Genomic DNA, 21,858 nt, shown 5'->3' on the forward strand with positions numbered 1-21,858 from the left:
GAACCACTTGCTGCTGGTTACCCCAGACCTACGTCCGTGCATTTCCGGTGTGAACAGCGCTTTTTTTTCAGAAACGTCTTATTATCGATAGAGCAGAAAGCCATCGGGGCATCCACGCTTATGGAAACAGAAGTTTTTGTCTGGATTTTTTTTTGTATGAACACCGATGCTTATCATCCTAATGGACCAATTTGACTGGATTACCGCTTTTGCTATCGTCCTTTGTTATGTGGTACTTAACATTGTTTTATTTTGGTCCACCAAGCACGCAATTGCTGTGTCATATTTTCAGGAGAAAGGCAGGAAAGAGTCATATTCAGAATCATAATACACTTAACATCGATCCATGATGCATTGGATTGTTATAGACCAATAAAGCACAGATGCAATAGTGTTTTCTTGAGATCTTGCAGTCATTTTTTTTTTCATTTTGATATAATTAGCGTAAACTTCAATTCAACCTACGGCGGAGCGAGAAAGATTCCTATGTTCTTGCTTCGCTGCAAATCACACCAAACTCTAAATAGGAGAGCAGTTTAAATGAGTTAATCAGGGTGTCAAGAAACTTGGAGGTATCCCGATACCTGCTACCCTCTAATCCCCGCACACTTAATTAAAGCTTGGGCAGACATTAATATTTCTTCACAGGTGTCTGGTCAATTTTTCATCTTGCGGATGTCAAGAGTGGGCAATGGCTACAGGGATAAATAGCAAACACTCCATGCAGATACACTTGACTTACTCTATCTAAATCTTGATTTGAATTGTACATGATTTTTGGACTTTATAATTTCCTTCAGGCATTGTTAAAGAGATCATTATTTCGCGGTTTGGTGAATACGCGCCATCTCTTGTTCCAGTAAATTCCCTGAATGTTAATTGCCTATACAGGAACTGTCAGAAAGGAGAACTTATGTTAAAGGGGTTTTAGACTACGATTCATTGTTGTGAGAAGAAATCTGAAACCAGGCCGTTTAAGCAGTCGCTTTACACTAGATTGTTGTGTTGAACTTACATAATTAAAATTTGAAATACGATACTTTTAGTATTTGTTTTTTTTATGTGTATAAAAGTCTCTAAGTAAAGGCTAATGACATCGAACGGATGCAATCTTTATTTTTCTTCCATAATCTCTATAATGAATATTTACGATAAACTTAACTGGGATACTAGGCAAATAAACTTTGACTGAGATGAGTTGCAAAGTAAGCTGTGAAATTCTCTTCCCTTTCCTTGCATGAAGAAGGGTTCTCTTTGAAGGTGTGCATAAAATTAATTTCATGAAAATACAACTTCTGTGTTCTTCGAAGAGACATTCATGTACGAAAAAGCGTGGTTTGCACATGGGGGATTTCGATAACAACATGTTTGGCAAAAGAAGTTGTCCGATAAAGATATAAGCTTTCTTCAGATCTGACGGTTGGAATGCTTTTACAATGGAAGAATAAGTTCATCAAGCTAATTACGATTAACTTTGTGACAGTTAAACAGACAGAATACGTATTATTGTTTACAGTTGGGCTGTAGAAAAACCTTGAGTAAATTTTACGATCACAAGCATACTTTCGCCAGCGCCTGCGATTGCCCTGTTAACGAACAGCAATATTTATGAAAGAAAAAATAGCAACGAAGTAATTGCATTATGGAAAATCTGTTCAAACTTCACTAACAGTGAATAAATTATTGATGAACTGTTAAAACGTTGTATTTAGACTTGAAGCAGCTCCTTTTATCAACAATCCAAGAATATTATCCCTCGTGCTATTTTTGTATCGTTGTGGAATTAGAACAAGACATGCAGTTTATTTCAGATTTGATAATCCATTTGTAACATAAGCTACTCAATGTAAATTGTTTTTCATTCAAATGAGTTCTGACTAATCGATGATAAGAGATTTTTCTTCAAATTTCGTGCACTGATAAGAGCGTAAAATAATAATTAATATCCCGCGATAAGGATCTCTTTTGTTCCTGCGTCTTACGGAGCTTTACGTAGCTTGTCAAGTTAGTTTGTAAATGATGTAACTTAGAGTTAATTACTTAGTACACCATTGTATAGGAAACGATATTACAACAACATACCTACACTACCAGAGAACTGACATTTGACATTGAGTAACGGCCGCGCTAATAATCCTAATTAGGGACAACATTAACAACTTGTTCACATTCACACAATTGGTGACCAAATCCATGTTTCCTGTATGATCTCTTGGGGCATTTGGAGACAGGCTTTGATATAGAGATTTGTGTCAGCGTGTGGCCACAGATTGCAGGGTACTAGAAGGACACTTGACAAGAGTCCGGATCTTTTGAAGCACTAGATTAACCCATTTGTCCAATACCTCTATGTTACACATTTATTCTCATTATTTTAAATCGAACCCTGAATATTAAGTTTTTCCAGACATAACTACAAATTTTGATATATCTAAGTTTCAAGTATTCAGCTTAATGTATAGCTATCGTCTGAAATGTCATAAAAGTTTTGAAAAATGTTCCAAATCTATATCTTTTTTTCTCTTATCATCGAAAGAATTACAAAAATGTACATATTTTGAAGAGGGAAGTTTATATCTTTTGAATCATCCATCATTCATGACGGAGTCTGAACGCATCTCCTCAACTGTTTTGCATGTATGATATGTCGCCGCATGCAACGAAAACGCTTGCTATCGCCAAAATGCCATTACTTTCAGACGTCTTAAAGTTTTTAATCAACATGCATCTGATGAAAAGCTTCCCACTGGTGATGAGTTGGAAACAGATGCCCTGTGTGGTATGGAGGTATATCTACAGAGGTTCTCCCGCGGAATTAGTGTTTCCCTTTCTCTCCAGCAGACGTTATTGCTCGTCTGTCTTATGTCGGAGAAAGGATGACGAAGCCGGGATATAAATATTTAATTCCATGTAACAAAAGTTAACCCAGAGCACCTGTACTCAAAGGATTACTTTCTAGCACCTGCGATATTAATTTTATTCATGTCGGAAAGGGCAGCATACTTCTAGGATGAAAATAAATTTTCGCACTCCTTTCAAACTTTTAACACATTGAAGATTTATTTCATAAGTGATACGGTAAGGTAATACTTGATTCGATTGATAATAAATCCGGGTTGTTTTGAGTGAATTCTGTCCTATTTGGTGGATATGTCCGAACTGAAACCTGTCAAAGGATGTCCATTAGTAAATTGCGAAGTAAATAGGGACGCGACGTTAGCGTATTAATGCTAATTCACGCCTACGTCAATCCGAGGGAAGATTTGTAATTAGGTTCATTTACCCCCGGCTCCGTGTAATTATTTCCTGTCCAGATTGTCAATTAAAAATGCAATCTTGAAAGGCAGATATTTAGTTCGAGCATGTATATATTTTCATTTTTCAATAAACAAGCTATTTAAAAAAGAGTTCTCGCTTTTGGCACAATGTTTCTCTTCCAAGAATAAAGGTATGTTAAATTAATTTTGGCAAATTTGATATGCTAATAAACTTTTAGTGTTTATCAAGGACCAGAAAAAGAAAATTGAATTTATAAACCAATTAACTTTCCTATTTTCTGAAATTGTGCGAAGGTGTTAAAGGAAATCAAGACTTGATTAAGTCTTGATAAATTATAATTCAATTATTAAAAAAAAAAGAGTCCACGTTCATAATTTCTTGTAATGTTTTATTTTATATTCATTATTTTTTTTACTGTAAAATCATAAAAAACAAAATAAATACGCCATACATTCATGCAGTCAATTCCTTTCATCCCACATTTAGTATTCTGCACACTAACACCTTCTATCAGCATCAAATGTAACAATCAATACATCATTATATATTTACATCTGCCATTAGGTTTTTTTTTTTACAAATAACAACGTACAAAAATACAACCAGAACACAGAACCGGCAGTTACGTATAAAACAAGAGATAATTAGCAAAGGTCTTGTAGCATAACGCTTTACAAACATCGTGGCGTCACCAATTACGTCATTTTATCTACCCCAAACAAATTGTACGTCTGGTTCAAACAATTAACTTCTTCTTAATAAAATCTGTCTTAACACCATGTAGACATTAATATGAAATAAAAATTACTAGCGCATGCCATTCGCGTTTAGATGACAATGTCAGCCTCGGGGCAGCTTCGGGTTTATGGAGAAGCTATCAGATCAGATCTCAAGTGACCATAACGTGTACATACGAGTGAAATACACTTCTACTACATGCAATTAAAATACAGGCGCACAATGCACGTGTACATAGGGACATGCAATTTTGTGAAATATGACCACAATAAATATTTCAAAATGAAATATTCAACTAATTTTACCAGCATCTTTCAAACACTCGATCTGATAATTGTCTGAAAGGGACACGAAACTCTAAGTACTGAAAAAAACCAGCAATTAGCAGTTTCTAGCAAATGTTTCAATTGATTCTGAATTGGGCTTGTGATAAACAAACGTCAGGAACAAATATTTAGTCACAATCTATACGTAAAGAAAATTTTAACTTATTAGGTAATTTCTACCAAAAATAAGCCAAAAACCACACAGAAAAATTCTTAAACAAATTTTAGGGGAGTTTAAGTGTTTAGGTATCGATTTTTTTGTACCCGAACAAGTTACCTTACCATTAATATTTGATAGAGAAGAAATACTGGTTAAATGGGAAGAAATATACGTGGGGTCCAAGTATTGACCCGTTTAAACTGTTTTGTTCAATACATTAACATGCAAACGTTATACTACTGATTCTGGCACCCCCCTGTGCGAGATGAAAGCTGGGAATATATCTGGAATAACTTACAACATAGGAAAGCATTAAATAGGATTTATGAAAATTGGATCCTTTTAGCACCAAATTAAAGTCAAAGTAATTCCGTCTGTTAAAGCATACAGACCAATATAAATTTATTTCTAATTCCAAAATTTCGTCGATTGGAGTTTGTTCAAACATGCATAAATATGTAATGGTTTTGAATGTGCCTGACAATTTACAACATGCGTGTTCTGAATTAGCACTGGGTCGAAAATAAATGCAAATTATCTTCCACTTTCCCCGAGAATTTTTACTGCTTTATAATAAACGAATGGCCAAATTAGGGACTTAATTCCCAGACTAGCGTGAAACCGGAAAATTATCTCAATGTGTCTGTGGGATGAATAGGACTTGATGGCAGTTAGTTTCAAGTACTAGGTTATATGCATATGGTTACTGTGTATTATTCTCCACTTGATGTATGTACATCAACCAACATCCGACTAGGTCGGCCCATTTGAGTAACAAAAAAATGTTCTATGATTTATAAAATATCAAAATAGCAAGAGGGGCATAGACTAGTAGATCATTCCAAGATTTTCATGGAAAAAGAATATCTACAAAGTCATTCCTTAATTACATTTTGATTCTATTTAGCACAAAACATTATGTAATTTATAAAGAAGCCACGTAAATTTGATCTAGTATTGGGTTTCATCTTGCAGAAAGATTGTTATCTGCCGGTTTATTACAAGTTAATTGTACAATTTCTGACCTCAATTGTCCCCTATCTGCTTTGGAATGATGTTATCTCAGGAGGGCGGGTATATGAGCAAAGTAGATGTTCTTTGTGTGTGTCGAAAGAATGCTTTCGGTCCAAATTTAATAGCCAGACGAAGAAGACTGTAATTTAACCTCACAGCGCGTTTAAGTACACAGTGTGATACAATCCTACCCTGTAATTCACCAATCATTTCATCTTTTTTTTTCTAGTTCTGTATCGTCACTAATACAGCCTTATACAAATTTCGGGGGATACCGCCAACAAGTGCTCCACGGTAATGAATTTTGTAATAGATTCTCATGAAATTACCACAGCCTAAGTGATTTTCTAAAATGACGTACAGATCTGATAAAAGAGAAAAACATGCAAGATTAATGACACGATCGTGGACCAATGAGAAATGTATCGCCCAAGGCCTCTATCAGCGATGACTGCTGTTAATATAATCTACAAATTAGCAGTAAATTAAACTGTTTTGCACTTTTCTGCAGAAAGAGAGATTGTTGTGCGATTATGCACCATGGACGTTATAAAACACTCCAAATAACCAGTAGTTAGGGTCAGAATTATTCTATGTTTTTTTTAGCGAGATCACCAAAAAAATCACAAAATCGATCGATTTCTTTGTTTCATTTGTCGGCTTGGGGACAAAGACTCGTCCATTTTATTCAGGTTTGAAATCCGACATAAAGGCGAGAAGATTCCTTTTCAATATTGCACATGATTCTCCTGACGATGAGGAGGTGAAGCTAAGGTTAAGCCCTGCTCTTATTATGACAGCGCCTTCCATTAGATTTTAGAATTAGCTCAAGCTTCCTTAAAGAACAAAACACATCCTAGACTTGATTATTCTGGAGAAGCAGTTTTTCTGCCGGCGAGAAATTGTTCACAGGGGGCGATTTTTCATTCACCGGCGGTGGGTGATCGCGAAAAAGCTTTTCATGGTGACGATAAAAAAAGTGAAAAATGACGACACACGCAATGAGAGTGAGAATGAAAGTACCAACGACAGCGCCTATTATGTCCACCACTGTATAATCCGGGGACTCTTCAGAAGGAGACAAACGGTGCTCCATGCTCATCCCTGATTTTGTAGCATTTGCATTAATAACATACACTTTCTCACTTGGTTTGGGTTGTTTCTGAAATATAGTTTTGCTATTTTTCTCCTCTATTTTAGCAGAGAGTGTTGTGGCTTGTGTTGTTGGTTTAAGGGTTGGTGGTTTTTCTGGTTTGGGGGTATCGGGAATCCCTACGTCACGTGGATAATGCGTTGGCCAGAAAACGTTAAGGGACAACGTGACGTTTCCCGCCGGATTGCTGGCCACACACTGATATTTGACGTTGCTCACAGAATGAGGATTGCTGATGTACATCACACCCTCATTATCCTTGATTTGTACAAGGTTAGGTTTGGGTGGAAATGTTTCAGATGAATTATCAGGCTTTATCCAGTGAATGGTAGGAACCGGGTCTCCGCTAGCAAGACACGTTAACTTACCGACGCTCTCTTCAAATATAAGATCTACGTTTTTAAACACTGGCAACTGGCACGTAAAATCATCTTCAGTTAAAGCACCGAAGTCTTTGCCCCTTAAATTAGGTGGGGATCGACAAGAGGGCTCCTCTTTCGATGGTATTTTGTTTTGATTGTTTTGATCATTGTTATAGAAGTCAAACAGCCATTTCAGCTCACAGTTGCAATGAAAGGGGTTATTCCCCAGTCTTACGTGACTTAGTTTTCGAAACAAATAGAGCCATTCTGTTCCAAAAGTTTCTATCTTGTTTTTATCTATCCACAAAGCCTTTAACGTCCCATTCAAAGGTTTAAAAACTTCGATTGCAAGAGAAGAAATGGCACATTCGTGAATATATAATCCCGTTGTTCTAAGTCCACCAAAAGCGTTTGTGGACAATTGTATTCCCGGGTTGTCATTTAAAAACAAATGTTCCAGGGTTAACCCTCTGAACGTGTAGTCATCAATGGCCTTGAGACGGTTTTTGCTGATATCCAGCCACTTTAACTTTGGTAAATCGGCAAATGAATCCAAGGAAACGTATTCGATGCCGCATCCTTTTATAAAGAGCTGTTCCAGTCGGGTGTAAAAGGAGAAATTACTCCTCTGCAAAGTTGTCACAGAAAACGGGTTGTCGTTAAGATTTAGCTGAATTGTATCAGCAGGTATTCCGTTAGGAATCTGCAATAAGCTTTTTCTGACACAGTACACATTTTTGGTAAGAGAAGGGCAAAAACATGCACCGGGGCAGTATGCACTATCTGCAAATACATGTAAAAATTCCCACACAAGGAATATCCACTGTATCAACAGCCTACTGCGAATATTTAGATGAGGGAACATGACTGTCCTGAATTGAACCTGCTATTTCCTTCATAGCTGATCGACATATTTCATTTTAACAGTGTATCTCACTGGCCGCGTTTACGCTTCTCTCCTCACAGAGTGTTCTCATCGAGTGTGCTGTATAGATTTTCTACGCTATGCTGCGAACGCCCCCTGTTGTCGTTTGCGGGCTTTAATATATATTCATCATGCGCGTAATCCCGGTTTGCATCTGAATTGCTGGATTATTATGTATCAATTACAGTTAATTCACAGCGCTACTTTAGCCTACAGGAACAGTTTGTGACTGTGCGGTTCAACCACGCCCTTTGGTAACACTGCAATGAAGAAAAAAAAATACGTGGAATTCAAAATTAAGAAATATCTCAACCTGTAGGAAAATGAATAATTTATTGCGAGTGAAAGACGAGATGCCTTCACGTGTTGTTTACAAATGTTATTGACATTTCAATTTCTATGATAAAATTGCCCAAAAATATTCATCGATTTGCTTCATTTGTCATTATGGATATCGGGGATCTCATAAGCTAAAAATGTAAATTCATTTAAAGGCACTTTCGCTCTCAAGTGTGGGAACCTTTTTATAAAAATTCGTTGTCGGTCGCACAGGTGAAAACAGGTATGAATAGGGAGCAGTGCGAGTAAACCACGTTAATTGTAAAGGAACGTATAAGTATTAATTAGATACTTTGTTATATCCTGTTCGATGACAAATAAAAAGCATTACACGATCAAATAATTAACAGGTTTGGCTGGAAATGAACTGTCGAACAGATAATTGCCTGCATTCAGCGATTGGAATGCTTTACGCATAATAAAGCATTTTAATGTTTGTAAAAAAAGTTACGCTTTGTGTATGAAGAAAAATCAATATAGACTATTAGAATGGCAGGATGTACATTATCTTCAGTATGACTTTAATATATATACGCAATGCAAATAAACACTCAATTGACAAGACATGAAATGCCCATAAGAAGGTATTTTATTGTTTTGAATAAAATGCCGTGTAAATGTTTACTACACAGGGGGATCAGCCGTTATGCACACAATCTCTAACTGTATACTTTATTATTGGGGGTTATAATAAATAAACCGATTGCCATGGACAATAAAAACGACCCTTCTCTGTCTCGGTGGATGACATCGGAAGAACTGTGTCCCTATCTCGTTTAGTACAGGTTTAGATAGATTTTCTAACAGCTTTTCAATCCTTTTTCAAACACATAGAGTTAATGTGATTAGTCTATGGCGAATATTACCTTGGGGTGAGATGACGACCTCAAAATTCTAGTTTACCCGTGAACATTACCCAATGATTATGGAAGAGATAGAAAGATTTCGGAGTTAATCTATACACAGAAGCCGCGAGGCTCAATTTCGCTGAGAAGAAATTAAAAGTATTTTTAAACTTTGTTAGCGCCATAAAGCGGAATGACTTACCTTAAGCCACCAAAATCGCTACTTTGTAATACTTTGTATTACAAAATTACGCGTATTCCTTAACTGAATTGTCCCCTGGATGTCTTGGAGTAATATGGACACATATACTCGCACCGCCACGATAAGTCCAAAAAAATCTCAAATTATGGATATCAAGATGTTCTAGATACAGGCATACATACAAATCCAATGCCTTGTGTGGGCTTCGGTAAATGGACTGGGGTAGATACAAATGTTCCTTGATTATACGTTACACTGGTCGAGCGGTAATTGATTGGGGATCGAACGACAAAGACTGTCTTGTTTGTCTATTACGAGATTTGTCGCCAAAGTGCCCAGAGGCTCCGAGATGTACAAATCTGATAGTGGTGAACTATGACAGATTCTTCTTGAACTTCAGTGGAAATTTTGATGTATTGGGTTTCAATCGAGCTCAATCACGCTTTGGGGGGAATATGATTGATCTGTATCTTAATTTCATTTCTGATGTTTGGCGAGAAATATTAATACAAGTAGTTTTTTTTTCTCTTTTATTTTTCACGATTTGTTGATAGGAATGGGTGGAGGGGTTACTGCTGGAAGGTAACGTACGCGCTGATACAAAAACAACATTTGATTGAACAGCAAGAATATTATTACCTATTTTTTTTTTAACTTAATGGATTTCCATTTTGTAACTAAAGGGTGTTTTTTTCTTAAATTAATGTTTGTTATTGTTTAAGAAGGGTTAAAATCTTGACTTGCAAATATACGCTCGCTAAATTACTTTAGAAATTTATTTCATTTCATAAATCCATATAAGATGGGAAAAAAATCCTACAGTTCAATATACGTAAGAACATAGTAACGTAATTAAGTTTTTGTTGTTGTTGTTGTAATGATCAGATCATTTACAACTTAAGCCAGAGCCATCATTCACATTAACGAGTCGCTCACAGTAACCTCGTCATATGCATGTAAGAAGAAATCAAGAAATTGCATGTTCCAACTCATTAAAGTGACAAGAGATTTTTTAACCATGAAGAATGGGTTCTGTCAAAATGGCCCTTGATTTTACACTGCTTGAGGTACACTTTGACTGGGTCTGGTTTACCACGAGGAGATTATGTAGCTGATCTCTACACCACAAGTAGCTTCCTCTTGTCTTAAACATGAGGGGGTCAATTACAGTTAACATTCTGAGTGTATCTCATTGGGTGTACTCTCCAGATTATAGCATTCCGTGTTTGTGTGATCGAGCATGTTGACTGTGAATTGCTTTGTTCCGTGTTTTTCATGTTTCACAATACTAAAAACTCATTTGAGTGCATTGTGCAACGTGATGATTTCCAATTTCCAATGCGAAGCAGTAATTTACCAAGCTTATCCTTGCAGTACTCCGTCTAAAGCAGGATATGATAGACGATAGGCTTTTGTAAAAGATGGGAATCCCTTGGTCACTTCTATAGCGGATGCAAGTCTGCAAGTGCAACTGTCCTTCCCATCAAAATATATATAATCAAGCCGTGCTCTAACGCCTGTCATGTAAGAGTAGGAAACATTTCCACAGAACAAACATTTAGAACTACCTAATCCAATCAGAGATAATAGAAATGCATGCATTCTTTTATTTGCGGTTAACGCCTCTCTATTTTTAAACTGAGCTTTTGTTTGAAAATGTTCCTAAATTGTATTTTTCATCTTTATTTAATTTCCTGCCAATAAAACAGCGTTGTCACGTTACGCCTTCCGTGAGTTCAGCATTAGGTCTATATGTTTTTCCTATTAAATCTCTAATCTTATAAAATCATATCATGAATTTTCAATTTGAGGAAAATGAAAGACAGTTAAATAGAATAATTGCATCAGTGCATGTACTGGTGCAAAAGTTTACTCTTCAGTTATCCCTTTGGTGGCATAATCATCAGAACAAAATGCCCCATTCACAGAAAATGAGATTTATATCAAATCATCTACTATTGATCTCGAAAGGGCGGGATTAAACATTTTTTTTTGAAAAAAAAACAAATAACCAAACTGACTAGGCACGTTAAAGTTGCTGTAATATTTTGCTGCTGATGAAGATATCAATATTTGTTTCGAGTGAATAGAGTAATTACATTGAGTGGTGCTTAATTTTCTAAAATCTATGAGGTAAAGGGAATATGTCTATATACATGAAGTACCAAGTGGAATTCTAGTACCAAAATATCATTCAATGAAGACTGGTTCTGTGTAATTGTGTTCACACCGTACATCTACTTGTTTGGACAATATCCTTTTATTCCATAATTATATTCCTTTAATTAGACTAAACCAATAATACTGTGTCCTAGATTTTGCTGTCTTTTTGTATATTTTTGCATTTGATCATTTACGGTTGGATTCTATATCTAGATGTGACCTAATTGATAAGCCATAGTCATCATAATAGATATTAATGGTAAAGGGATGCATGCAACGTCTAGTAAAGGCAAGGGATACTTAAAGCTGTTATATATCTAGACAAAAAAAATGTTTCTTTGGTCTTCGTCCAAGTGAATACTACAGAAATAAACAAGTTCGCCATTTAATGATTATCGTCCGTCTGCTTACAGTGGATGACCTCCAGGAAAAAAGCACGTGCAGTGGCGATGAAAGATGGGGGTTCGTCTTGTTTACGGAATAAAATGGTAATGTCTTATGGTCAGAGGATTCTTTCTCGGTAATAAGCGTAATTATGTTATCTTTGAAGGGTACGGTCTTTCAGGAATTGCTCTGAAAATGAAGATGTTAACATGGGAATATTTTTCTTATCGCGCTAGAAATTTGGTTCTCGTGGAGAAGAGAAATATTTTCCATCTCAAATTTTTAAAAATTTTAGGAATGTTATTCGAAATCGTATTGTGAAATCCTTCATTTAAACTCAAAACAGATGAATCTGTTGAGAATTTTGACAGTTTAAATTCATTACGATATAACTACCAGTTTGATAATTATGATGGATTTGACACCGCGACATGTGTCTCTCACACACACACTCACACACACACAAAACCCAAAACTGATAAAAAAAAAAAACTGAATGACGGATAAAATTCAAGTCGATTGTAAATTCTTTAAAAAAAAACTTTCTATGAATTTATAGTTTTGAATCTGAATCGTAGATAAAGAGCAAATTATTTCCGCATTCCGTGACAGTACTCATTAACACTGTGTGAACTTTTCCGGGATTCCTCATTTATAAGATTTGGACTGGTTTTTAGTGTAAACAAAACCATTAATCTAAAGTGATGTTAAAAAATATATATGAATATCTCAAAGATTTGCCAAAAATCCCCGGGGAACTGGACGAAGTTATTACAGAACGGAACTACTTTATATCATATTGTGATTAATGAAAAAAATAAATATGAAAAAAGCAGTTGGGAGCGGAAAGATAAAAAATAACGAATTTTTAGATTTAATGGATGCATATCAAGCATGTTTGTTCAATGCATTTTTTGTGTTTGATTAAAAATGTTATTAAAATTGTTGATTCGGTTCATCCCATGTTTTATCATAAAGTTATCATAAGTTGTTCGACATTTTGTTCATATCAATGCTAACTTAAACATCAGACTGTTTTTCTCCACTCAAAATTTGTGGGATAGTGCCAAATGGGTGTGTTGTTAGCAGCTACGTTTTAATGAATTTCTGTCTTTAACACTTTGCATATGATGGAAAAAATATAAAAATAAAATGTTATGCATTAAAATGAAAGAAAGAAAGAAAGAAAGAAAGAAGAGGGAGTTATTAAAATAACCAATTTTATGCTCTCTCTCTCTCTCTCTCTCTCCCTCTCTCTCTCTCTCTCTCTCTCTCTCTCTCTCTCTCTCTCTCTCTCTCTCTCTCTCTCTCTCTCTCTCTCTCTCTCTCTCTCTCTCTCTCTCTCACAATTGAAAAGCTGTGGTCATGCATAGACCTAGGTCTCCTTTTGATCCGCCAACGATAAAGTAAAGAGCCATCTTTATTCTTACACGATATGCATGCAACCACTGAATTGGTGGTTCTACAGAATCTGTATTGCCTGCAACATTTACGACAATCATGTTGCAAAATTTACGACAGTCATGTTGCAAAATTTACGACAGTCATGTTTTCAATTACATAATGACGGCCATCACATAGATGCAAGTGTTACATGCAGGTATAAATAATGCATACAAAACCTTGCACGAATCACATAAAACAACGAGCTAACGAGGAACATTATCGCCTTGATTCCCTATGTCGACAGTTAAAGCAAGTAATGGTCGCTATTGAACTCCCTCGTATACAGGGAGCATGTTTGGAGTACGCGCGTACATGTATACATGTAATGGTAGCGACTGAATTATGACGGACTATGTAGAGATATTGAACTTTCGATGAACTCAGTCAGGGAATGAAGGAAACGATCGCCATTTTCTTCCTCACTTCTGAAATAAACTTTGAACTGGTGTTGTCATTTCTACTGGTTGTAGAGTTACAGAGATCCGTTAATCGGTCCATTTTATAAATTGAGCACGCTGCGTATATGTACCGGTATAAAACCATGTATGTATGCTCAGAAAAAGAAAATTATTAGATGATTTTAATTTAAATATCATTTTAGAAATATCCATGTACTAAATAAAAAATACTCTAATCTATTTTAAGATTAGAAGCGTCATGATTATATATCAGAATTTACCGTACAAAAATGCTACATGTACCGCAAAATTTTACGAAGATCGCATCGATGCAACAATTTTTTTTCATTAGCGTCTGCGGTAAGAAAGACAACTCTCAGTCAGGACGCTGACGTTATAATTTTTAGGCAGCAAAGTTCCAGAATGAATTCAATATTTATTAGTTTTTTTTACGATATAAAATGGTTTGGAACATTTTAAAATGCTTTTTTTTTTATAAACCGCAAACATTTAACGATTTTTATAAACCGCAAAAAGCGGTTTATAAAAAAGCGCAAAAATGTCCAAAACCATTTTAAATTTAATTATATCGTGTTAAACTAATAAATTTTTGAAGTCATTGCTTATAAATTATTTTTTGGCTATAAATTGTAGATAAAAACAGTCATCTGACATCAAATTCTACATAACTCAAACATAATGTCAAACGGATATATAATGACGTTATACCATAGGGGCTCGTCACAAAGTTTTTCAACCTTTTATATATACCACCTCTATAATATAAAATACACAAGTTGTGTATTTTATAGTATATGTACTTAAACAAACCCCCCCCCCCCCCAAAAAAAAAAAAAAAAACCAAAACAAAACAACAACAAACAAACAAACATAGAGATACATTTATCCTGGATCCTTATTTTGTAGTTCTCTCTCTCTCTCTCTCTCTCTCTCTCTCTCTCTCTCTCTCTCTCTCTCTCTCTCTCTCTCTCTCTCTCTCTCTCTCTCTCTCTCTCTCCAAAAAAGGATGTGCATCACGCGGTTCGAAACATTTCTGGTACAACCGACGAAAGCGTTGGCGCCGAGCCTCGTTGTGAAATTCAGGTGACCGACATTGCGGGCAGATCGAAAACTTTTCATCATAATGTCTCGTTACTCCAGACCACCCAACTCTTCATTATACGTCAGAAATGTCCCTTCGACTGAAAGGTTTGATTAAAGATTAAATTTTGTTGCAAAGTATAAATCCTGACATAAATTGAAACGGAATCTGTATGCAAACGTTTGTCGGACATCATAAACATGGCAGCGATCAGAGAATAAAGCCCTTGATAGAAATCTTGTAAAAACGAAAATTATTTATTTTCAATATTGACAATCTAAAGTCCTAAGATATATAAAGATTTTAGGGTTTTTATTTAATTTGTGTAAAATATGGTTGAAATTGCATGAAATGCTTAGTTTTTCAAAATAATTGATATTAGGGCAGAGGAAATGGCAGAAGAATTGCGAGCATTGTTTGGTAAATATGGACCCCTCACAGATGTCTACGTACCAGTAGATTATTACACACGAGATCCCCGAGGTTTTGCTTATGTACAATATCCTTTATTTAGACTGACTAAGTCTGTTTTACTGTTATCTTCACTTGTGCATGTGATTGATTGTTTGTTCTTGTTTTTTCTTTATCAGAGTTTACAGTTGGTTGATGACGGTGTCGCGTTTCAAATTAAAGTAGGACAGTTTGACAAAGGTTTCTAATAACAAGAAAGGCAAAGATCTTGTCAAGCAAAAAGCCTCTCAATTGTACAGACACAGTCACAGTCAGTGTGCATGTTGTTACGAGACACAACAGTGTCCTCGGACAAATCTACGCACTGCTACTAAAGTACAGAAAAAGACACAGTCCCATCAACTTTGCATTTTCAGTACAGCTGATAATTTGAGGTTTATGAAAATTTCATTCTCTTATCAATATCAACTTTTAATACCACACAACCTTTGTAATAGAAATAAATTTAAAAGGGATGATAGATAACTGCTTTATGCTAAGGAAACAGTTGCACATTGGCATATTCTTATGATTTTCAGAAGTGAAAAATCTCATTGATAATTTAAAAACCTTTTTTAAAATTCATAGCATGTTTTGTCTGTGCAACTGTAGCCTTTTTTTTTGCATTAATTAAAGTCATTGTAATCTAATATTCAATGTATTTGCTTATTGTTTTTGAATATTTGATTTTGATTATTATCAACATGTTGATTGATTATATTATATCTAATTTGACTGTTTGATAATAATACTGTATTGATGTTAGTTAGTAGTTAACCTGACTGACCAAGACAAAGATTACAAGACAAGTCACAGTCTTCAATTCAAGTCACAAGTCAGGGCCCAACAGATCTATCAAGGAAAAGATAATTAAAGTAGCACAAAGCAAAGTCAAAGAGTTCAAGTTAAAGAAAGCAAGTGAAAGCACTGAAAGAGCAAGTTACAGATATCAAGTTCAAGAAAGCAAGTCAAAGCGCTCGCACACAGAGAAAAAGTCAAGAATGTCAAGTTAAAAGCAAAGAATCACAAGTCAAGGGACGGTCGTTATACAAGCAGAGGTAATGATTTGTCAATCACTACAAGTCTTTGCAGAGTTCTAAAGGTTCTGATAGTGATTTGGTTTACACAGATGTGACAGTTACAGGTGACAGCATCAATAGCCTAAAGTACTGGTATCCACAAGTTTGCTTTCAGTGCGCTTTGTCAACATTGTTTGAAAATCCATTTATGTTTTCATTTAAGAATAAAGCTTTCTTATTACTTTTGAGTTGTAAAGTAAGATTTTGTACAGTAGTGTCAAGCTTTACTTCCATTGTAAAACAACCAATCAGAATCCTTAACCTAACCCACGTTTGAAGATTCTCGAGATGCAGATGATGCTCTCTACCACTTAGACAGAACAAGGTTCTATGGAATGGAGCTTGAGGTGGAATTTGCCAGAGGAGATCGCAAAAGTAAGTGGTCGATATGCCAATGAAAGACATTAGTGAATTGTAAATGCAGTTTAATCCAAGTGGTCCATCCGAGTGGTAAATAATGAATGAAACTTGATCCCATTTCAGCACCAAATCAGATGAGATCAAAGGACCGTGGAGGAAGACGAAGCTCCCCGTACAGAGATAGCTACTATGGAGGCGACCATGACAGGAGACGGAACAGGAGGCGATCTAGGAGCAGAAGTCCAAGGTGGGTACCTTTAGTAGGACATATTAAATGTTAGGATAATGAGTGTTAGTAAACACTAATCATTAACTATAATATTGGTTGAAAACAACAAAATAACACATCCACCCCCCACCCCCCCCCCCCCAAAAAAAATAAAAAATTATGGGTTATTTTAATGTGTATGATATATAGTAAATTTTTTTCTTCTATAATTCAGATACAGATCAAAGTCCAGAAGCCCCAAAAGAAGCCGAAGGTAGGAGAGTTCATATAGAGAAATGATAGATACGTTTCTAGAAATAAGAAATGGAGAGTATGAGAACTTCATAAGATACAAATGTAATTTGAAGGGTATTTTAAAAATGTTGTCTTTTAAGAATTAGTTTGTAGTAAATCTTTATATTAGTTGGGATAAGTTATTCGCGTTGTCACATTTTTCAGGAGAAGTAGATCCAGGACACCTGATAGAAGGTAAAAGTGTGTGACATGTTAGTCACTGCATTTGGAATGTTTACATAAGAAAGTACTAAGCATTCGTAATTAATGAATGTTTCACGGTAGCTAAAATTAATCAACCAGATTGGAAACTACTAAAATTATTACTCCCAAGAAATAATTTCTAAGCATATTATGAAAAAAAAAGTGTTGAGCATACTAAAAGTTCTTAAAAACCAAAAGAATCGTGCAATATTAATTTCATTTCCAGGAAGTGGTATGAATAAACACATTAATATTTGGTTTGAATCCAATAATTTATTGAGGAATATTATTAGAGATATACTTTTGCAGGAGGAGTAGGTCCAGGAGTCCTTATGAGAGAAGGTAAATGGTTCAATCAGATCTCTCTGTCTACTGCTGTCTAAACAGAAAGTTTTATGGCTTAATCTAGATTCTACTTTAATCTGTAATAACAAAGTATGTTTAGTATCAGAATACAGCTAGACCATGTTATCTGTCACATTCAGATCCATACTAATGTAGTGATATTACTTTACAGGAAGAGTAGATCCAGGAGTCCTTATGAAAGAAGGTAACTGCATAGAATTCTGGCACTGTTAGCACAGATAAATGTGTTTGTGTAGTTTTCTGATACCTGTCTAGAAAGTGTAAAATTACCTCAGTTATTATATACATCAATATTTAATCATCACAACCAAACCTTTCAATGAAAATCTGGTTGATTATTTTACAGGAGGAGTCGATCTAAGAGTCCATACGAGAGAAGGTAATGAGGATGTCTTGATATGACTATTCTTGTGTCGGTGCTCTACTCTGAAACATGCTCATGATTTTGACAGAGGAAATGAAATTTATTAGAATAGTTTGAGCTTAGCTACAGTATGAATGACATAAGGTGGTTGAATTTTTAAAACTGCAATTAGAACATGATCTGAAATAGCTTAGTAAGTACTGGTATTCGACTATAAAAAGGGTCTACATATGAATTATTTAACTATTTTTAGGAAATCCAGATCCAGAAGCAGAGAAAGGAGGTGAGAGCTTGGTGTAAAACTATTTAATTGTTTTATGTCTGCAAATATACCGTAATTGTATTAGGAATGAATTCACTGAATGTATTGATTGTTTCATTACAGAAGAACACCATCAAGATCTAGGTCAAGGTCATATGAAAGACGTAGGAGTGGCTCCCCCAGAAGGTATGAACCTTTGTTCTTGTGGGTGGAGTTGATTTGTGTAAGATAGGTGTGTAGCTAGCTACTTTTGGTAAGGGGTGAGATCAAAAGATCTATGACGTGAAAAACTAAAGTCATTTAGTTTTAGGGGAGGTTAGGTTATGGGTGCAAACGTTTATGTCATATGACATTGATAATAACATTGAAATGTCTATTTTACACCAGACATCATTTTCGTTAATGATACTTTAACAGTACTTGATAACCCAACAGATCAACATTCACCATATTTAGTTTTGAAAGGGAAGGGAGATCTTGATGAAAACTATGTGAATTTAGTTTTCTGTCTGACATCAAACTTTTGATCTTACCCCTGTGGTAATCCATAATGTGGAATCTCTATAAACAGATCAAGGTCTTACAGTCGCTCTGCCTCAAGGTCACCAGGACATGGAAAAGAGGAGTCGCCGGCAAGAAACGGTCACAGTCGGAGTAGAAGTCGAAGCCCTCCCCCTGTCGCTGACCATTAAACTTTAATGATTGAACAAGACTTCCATTTTTAAAAGATTGACGTTCGAGCAACAAAGAATTTCTTTTTCTTGTGAACAAATGTATCGGACAGATACACAAACAAGCTTTTTTCCTGAACTTTTTATATTTTTTTTCTCATTTTGAATGTATTACATTGTTGTAATCTCATACGGATCAAGCTTGCCACATTATGATTATATTCATTAGAGTTGTTCGAATATTTATTAATTGATCAAAAAGTCATCTGTTTTTTGTCAATTAACAATAACATCAGACATATTTTTTTTAGCACAGAGAACACATTTCTTTTGTCTTGAAATAAATGCAGTGTTAAAAATAGTTCATGATGTTTTTCTTTGAATCGTTTTGATGTGGATCCTTTTATTTGCAGACTGTTTAACTATGGACAAACTTATGAGTGTTCAAAATGTAGAAGATGAGGAGATGTGCATGTTTAAAATGTAATACAACAGATAATAAATTGTATGCTGCTGGATTTAATCACTTTTACCAAGAGCTTTGAAAAAGATGCAAAACCTGTGTTTATTGCAATGTAAAAAAAAATTGGTGGAATTACAGAACCAATTCCTTTTTCGGTTGATATTTAACGGGACTATCTTCTTAAATAAATTTGCATACCATAATGATGTCCCTATTACAGAAGAAAAAAAAAATCTTTACAATATAACATCACAACTACATGAGGTATTATGATTGAATGAGACTTCAGTGGTCATTTTTAGAATGAAAAGTGCTCAGTGTATGAATATTTGCCACTTTTTCAAAGTAGATGAACTGTTAAATACGTACAGATAGTGAATATTCCTTACTAAACACTAAAAAAGTCTCTTGCTGCATTTATTTCTGTGCAATGATCAATTTCTTAATGAACCACAGAAGAAAGTATGTTTCTTTTTTTTTTTTCTATTCTCCCCCTCTTCAAAGCATCTTTCACTCTTTCTCTTCAAATATTATTCAATTATTTTTTTGATCAAGAAAAGGGGGATTTCCGGCCATCTTGTACAGATGAGAACTAAAAATGTAAGAATCTCTTTGAACAGACTTGTTTACGCCATTTGGAGACTGACCAAAACTGTTGTCAAAAGACAAAAAAGCAGTAAATATGATGTTTACATATTTATATTTTGTATGTACGGAAATTGCCACAAGTTTTCATCACTTAGAAGTGGCGTTGAAAGCATATTGAAAGGGGGGGGGTCTAGACTTCTCAAAAAATCTCGTCAAGTAAAAAAAAGGTCTTATTTATGGTTATGTCGTTAGAAAACTGGAAAGGGGGTGGCTGAACCTCCTAGCCCCCCCCCCCCCCCCCCCGGTGGTCCGACGCCTATGCGAAGAAGAGTACTTTAGTCATTATAATAATTAAAATAGGCATTGTTATGCACTTGTGAATACAATTTGCGAACAAAACGTACGTAATGTAAAACATATTTATTGCTTTACAAGATGGTCAGACATCCCCTTTAAACTACAGTTTCAATGCGGATGTACACTATATTTTCTGATCAATGTTTTGTTTATTCTGTGGCGCCAGTTTCAATGTCTCTCATGCATGATGTATGAAAATCTCCAAAAAGCTTGGAAAACCAAAGCAACTATATGGACCAGTTTGCTAAATCTGATTAAATAGGTACTGAAAAGACATTCAAGAAATAAACCTATAATTATAACCGATATAAGAAAAATAAATAAAAATTTATTAAAAAATATTGACTCTTTGAATAAGGGCGACTCGATAGAATAGTACATGTAGACAACCAGAGTTATCTAGAATTAATTTTTGTTCTCTACGTTCATTTCAGGCATGAAGCATCGGGGAGGGCCCCCCTTTTTTTGCACAGCAAAGATTTTTCTTAAATTTGAAAAATCATGAAATTGCCCCCCCCCCCCCCCCCGAACAGTGAAATTGAAGTTGAAGTAATACTTGCTGCCCCCCCCCCCCCCCCCCACCCGATTAGGATTTTAAAGCTGCTTGGTCCGATTTTTTCGAAATTACAGTATCATACAAATCATTTATCTTACAAAGTTATGGACTTTCTCCTATTTACACCAGCAGAATCAATCTCCTTTCAAATTTATAAATATTCAAAGTAAATAAAAATAATTTCTCTTTGGGCAAACGAAAAAACAAACCAAAATGCATCACAGGAATGTTTAGAAGAGGAAACCGCATGGTTTCGAACCCCGAATGATTGGGGTTATTCAACCCGCATGCTACGCATCGATTGTAAAGAAAGCAGACTTTAGAAATATTGGCGAACAAAACGTACACATGTTTATTTGTAATTTGTCTGATCATTTGTCTGACCATTTCGACCTTTATTTAAAGCGATGTCAAATTCGTAATACAACCCGTCTCGTCGTCAGGGGTGAAATTTAACATGAGGCGAAATAACGCGGTACCTTTTAATGTCGTTTAGCAGATTTTGTACGTATTTTTCTTCATTGAAATTTGGCCTAATTGACTGGGAAAACTACTGCAATGTCTATTATTATAGATATACTAAGCTTAGCCATCGTTTAAAAGCGTGCATAAAATTTGATATAAAATCGGACCAAGCAGCTTTAATTAAGGTTCTGGAAAGTAATTATTTTTTGTTTATTTTCTTTTCTTTTTTTGCTTGTCAAGAATTTTTGGATGAGTCTGCCACCCCCCCCCCCCCTTTCAAAAACAATGCTACGTGCCTGCATTTTCACACATAAATGACTCGAACAACCAAAGCC

At 35.3% G+C, this 21,858-nt stretch overlaps 2 protein-coding genes and 1 long non-coding RNA gene across 8 annotated transcripts; 2 read left to right on the forward strand and 1 right to left on the reverse strand.

The window, feature by feature from the left end:
* Positions 1-3,646: 3,646 nt before the first annotated feature.
* LOC105319506 (leucine-rich repeat and fibronectin type III domain-containing protein 1-like protein) lies at positions 3,647-9,475 on the reverse strand. The gene is made up of 2 exons (XM_066069982.1): positions 9,344-9,475; positions 3,647-8,217 (listed from the first exon to the last, which is right to left on the reverse strand). Exon 2 carries the CDS (start codon positions 7,895-7,897, stop codon positions 6,374-6,376), a length of 1,524 nt encoding a protein of 507 aa, XP_065926054.1. The 5' UTR covers positions 7,898-8,217; positions 9,344-9,475; the 3' UTR covers positions 3,647-6,373.
* A 5,308-nt stretch (positions 9,476-14,783) lies between these two features.
* LOC105319505 (serine/arginine-rich splicing factor 10) lies at positions 14,784-19,456 on the forward strand. Of its 6 annotated transcripts, XM_011417062.4 has the most exons (12): positions 14,784-14,943; positions 15,219-15,335; positions 16,637-16,740; positions 16,849-16,972; positions 17,169-17,207; positions 17,393-17,422; positions 17,741-17,773; positions 17,949-17,981; positions 18,144-18,176; positions 18,415-18,444; positions 18,547-18,609; positions 18,995-19,456. In XM_011417062.4, exons 1-12 carry the CDS (start codon positions 14,879-14,881, stop codon positions 19,113-19,115), a joined length of 792 nt encoding a protein of 263 aa, XP_011415364.1. In that variant the 5' UTR covers positions 14,784-14,878; the 3' UTR covers positions 19,116-19,456. The 6 variants fall into 6 exon arrangements, with proteins under 6 accessions (XP_011415364.1, XP_011415365.1, XP_011415366.1 ...); XM_011417063.4 differs by lacking the exon at positions 17,393-17,422; XM_034472558.2 differs by lacking the exons at positions 14,784-14,943; positions 15,219-15,335 and adding an exon at positions 16,318-16,457.
* On the forward strand, positions 15,427-16,231 carry LOC136270958 (uncharacterized). The gene is made up of 2 exons (XR_010708815.1): positions 15,427-15,681; positions 16,053-16,231. It is a non-coding gene; the product is annotated as an uncharacterized lncRNA (long non-coding RNA).
* Positions 19,457-21,858: the final 2,402 nt, after the last annotated feature.

This window comes from Magallana gigas, chromosome 8, assembly GCF_963853765.1.
Source record: "Magallana gigas chromosome 8, xbMagGiga1.1, whole genome shotgun sequence".
NCBI lineage: Eukaryota > Metazoa > Mollusca > Bivalvia > Ostreida > Ostreidae > Magallana > Magallana gigas.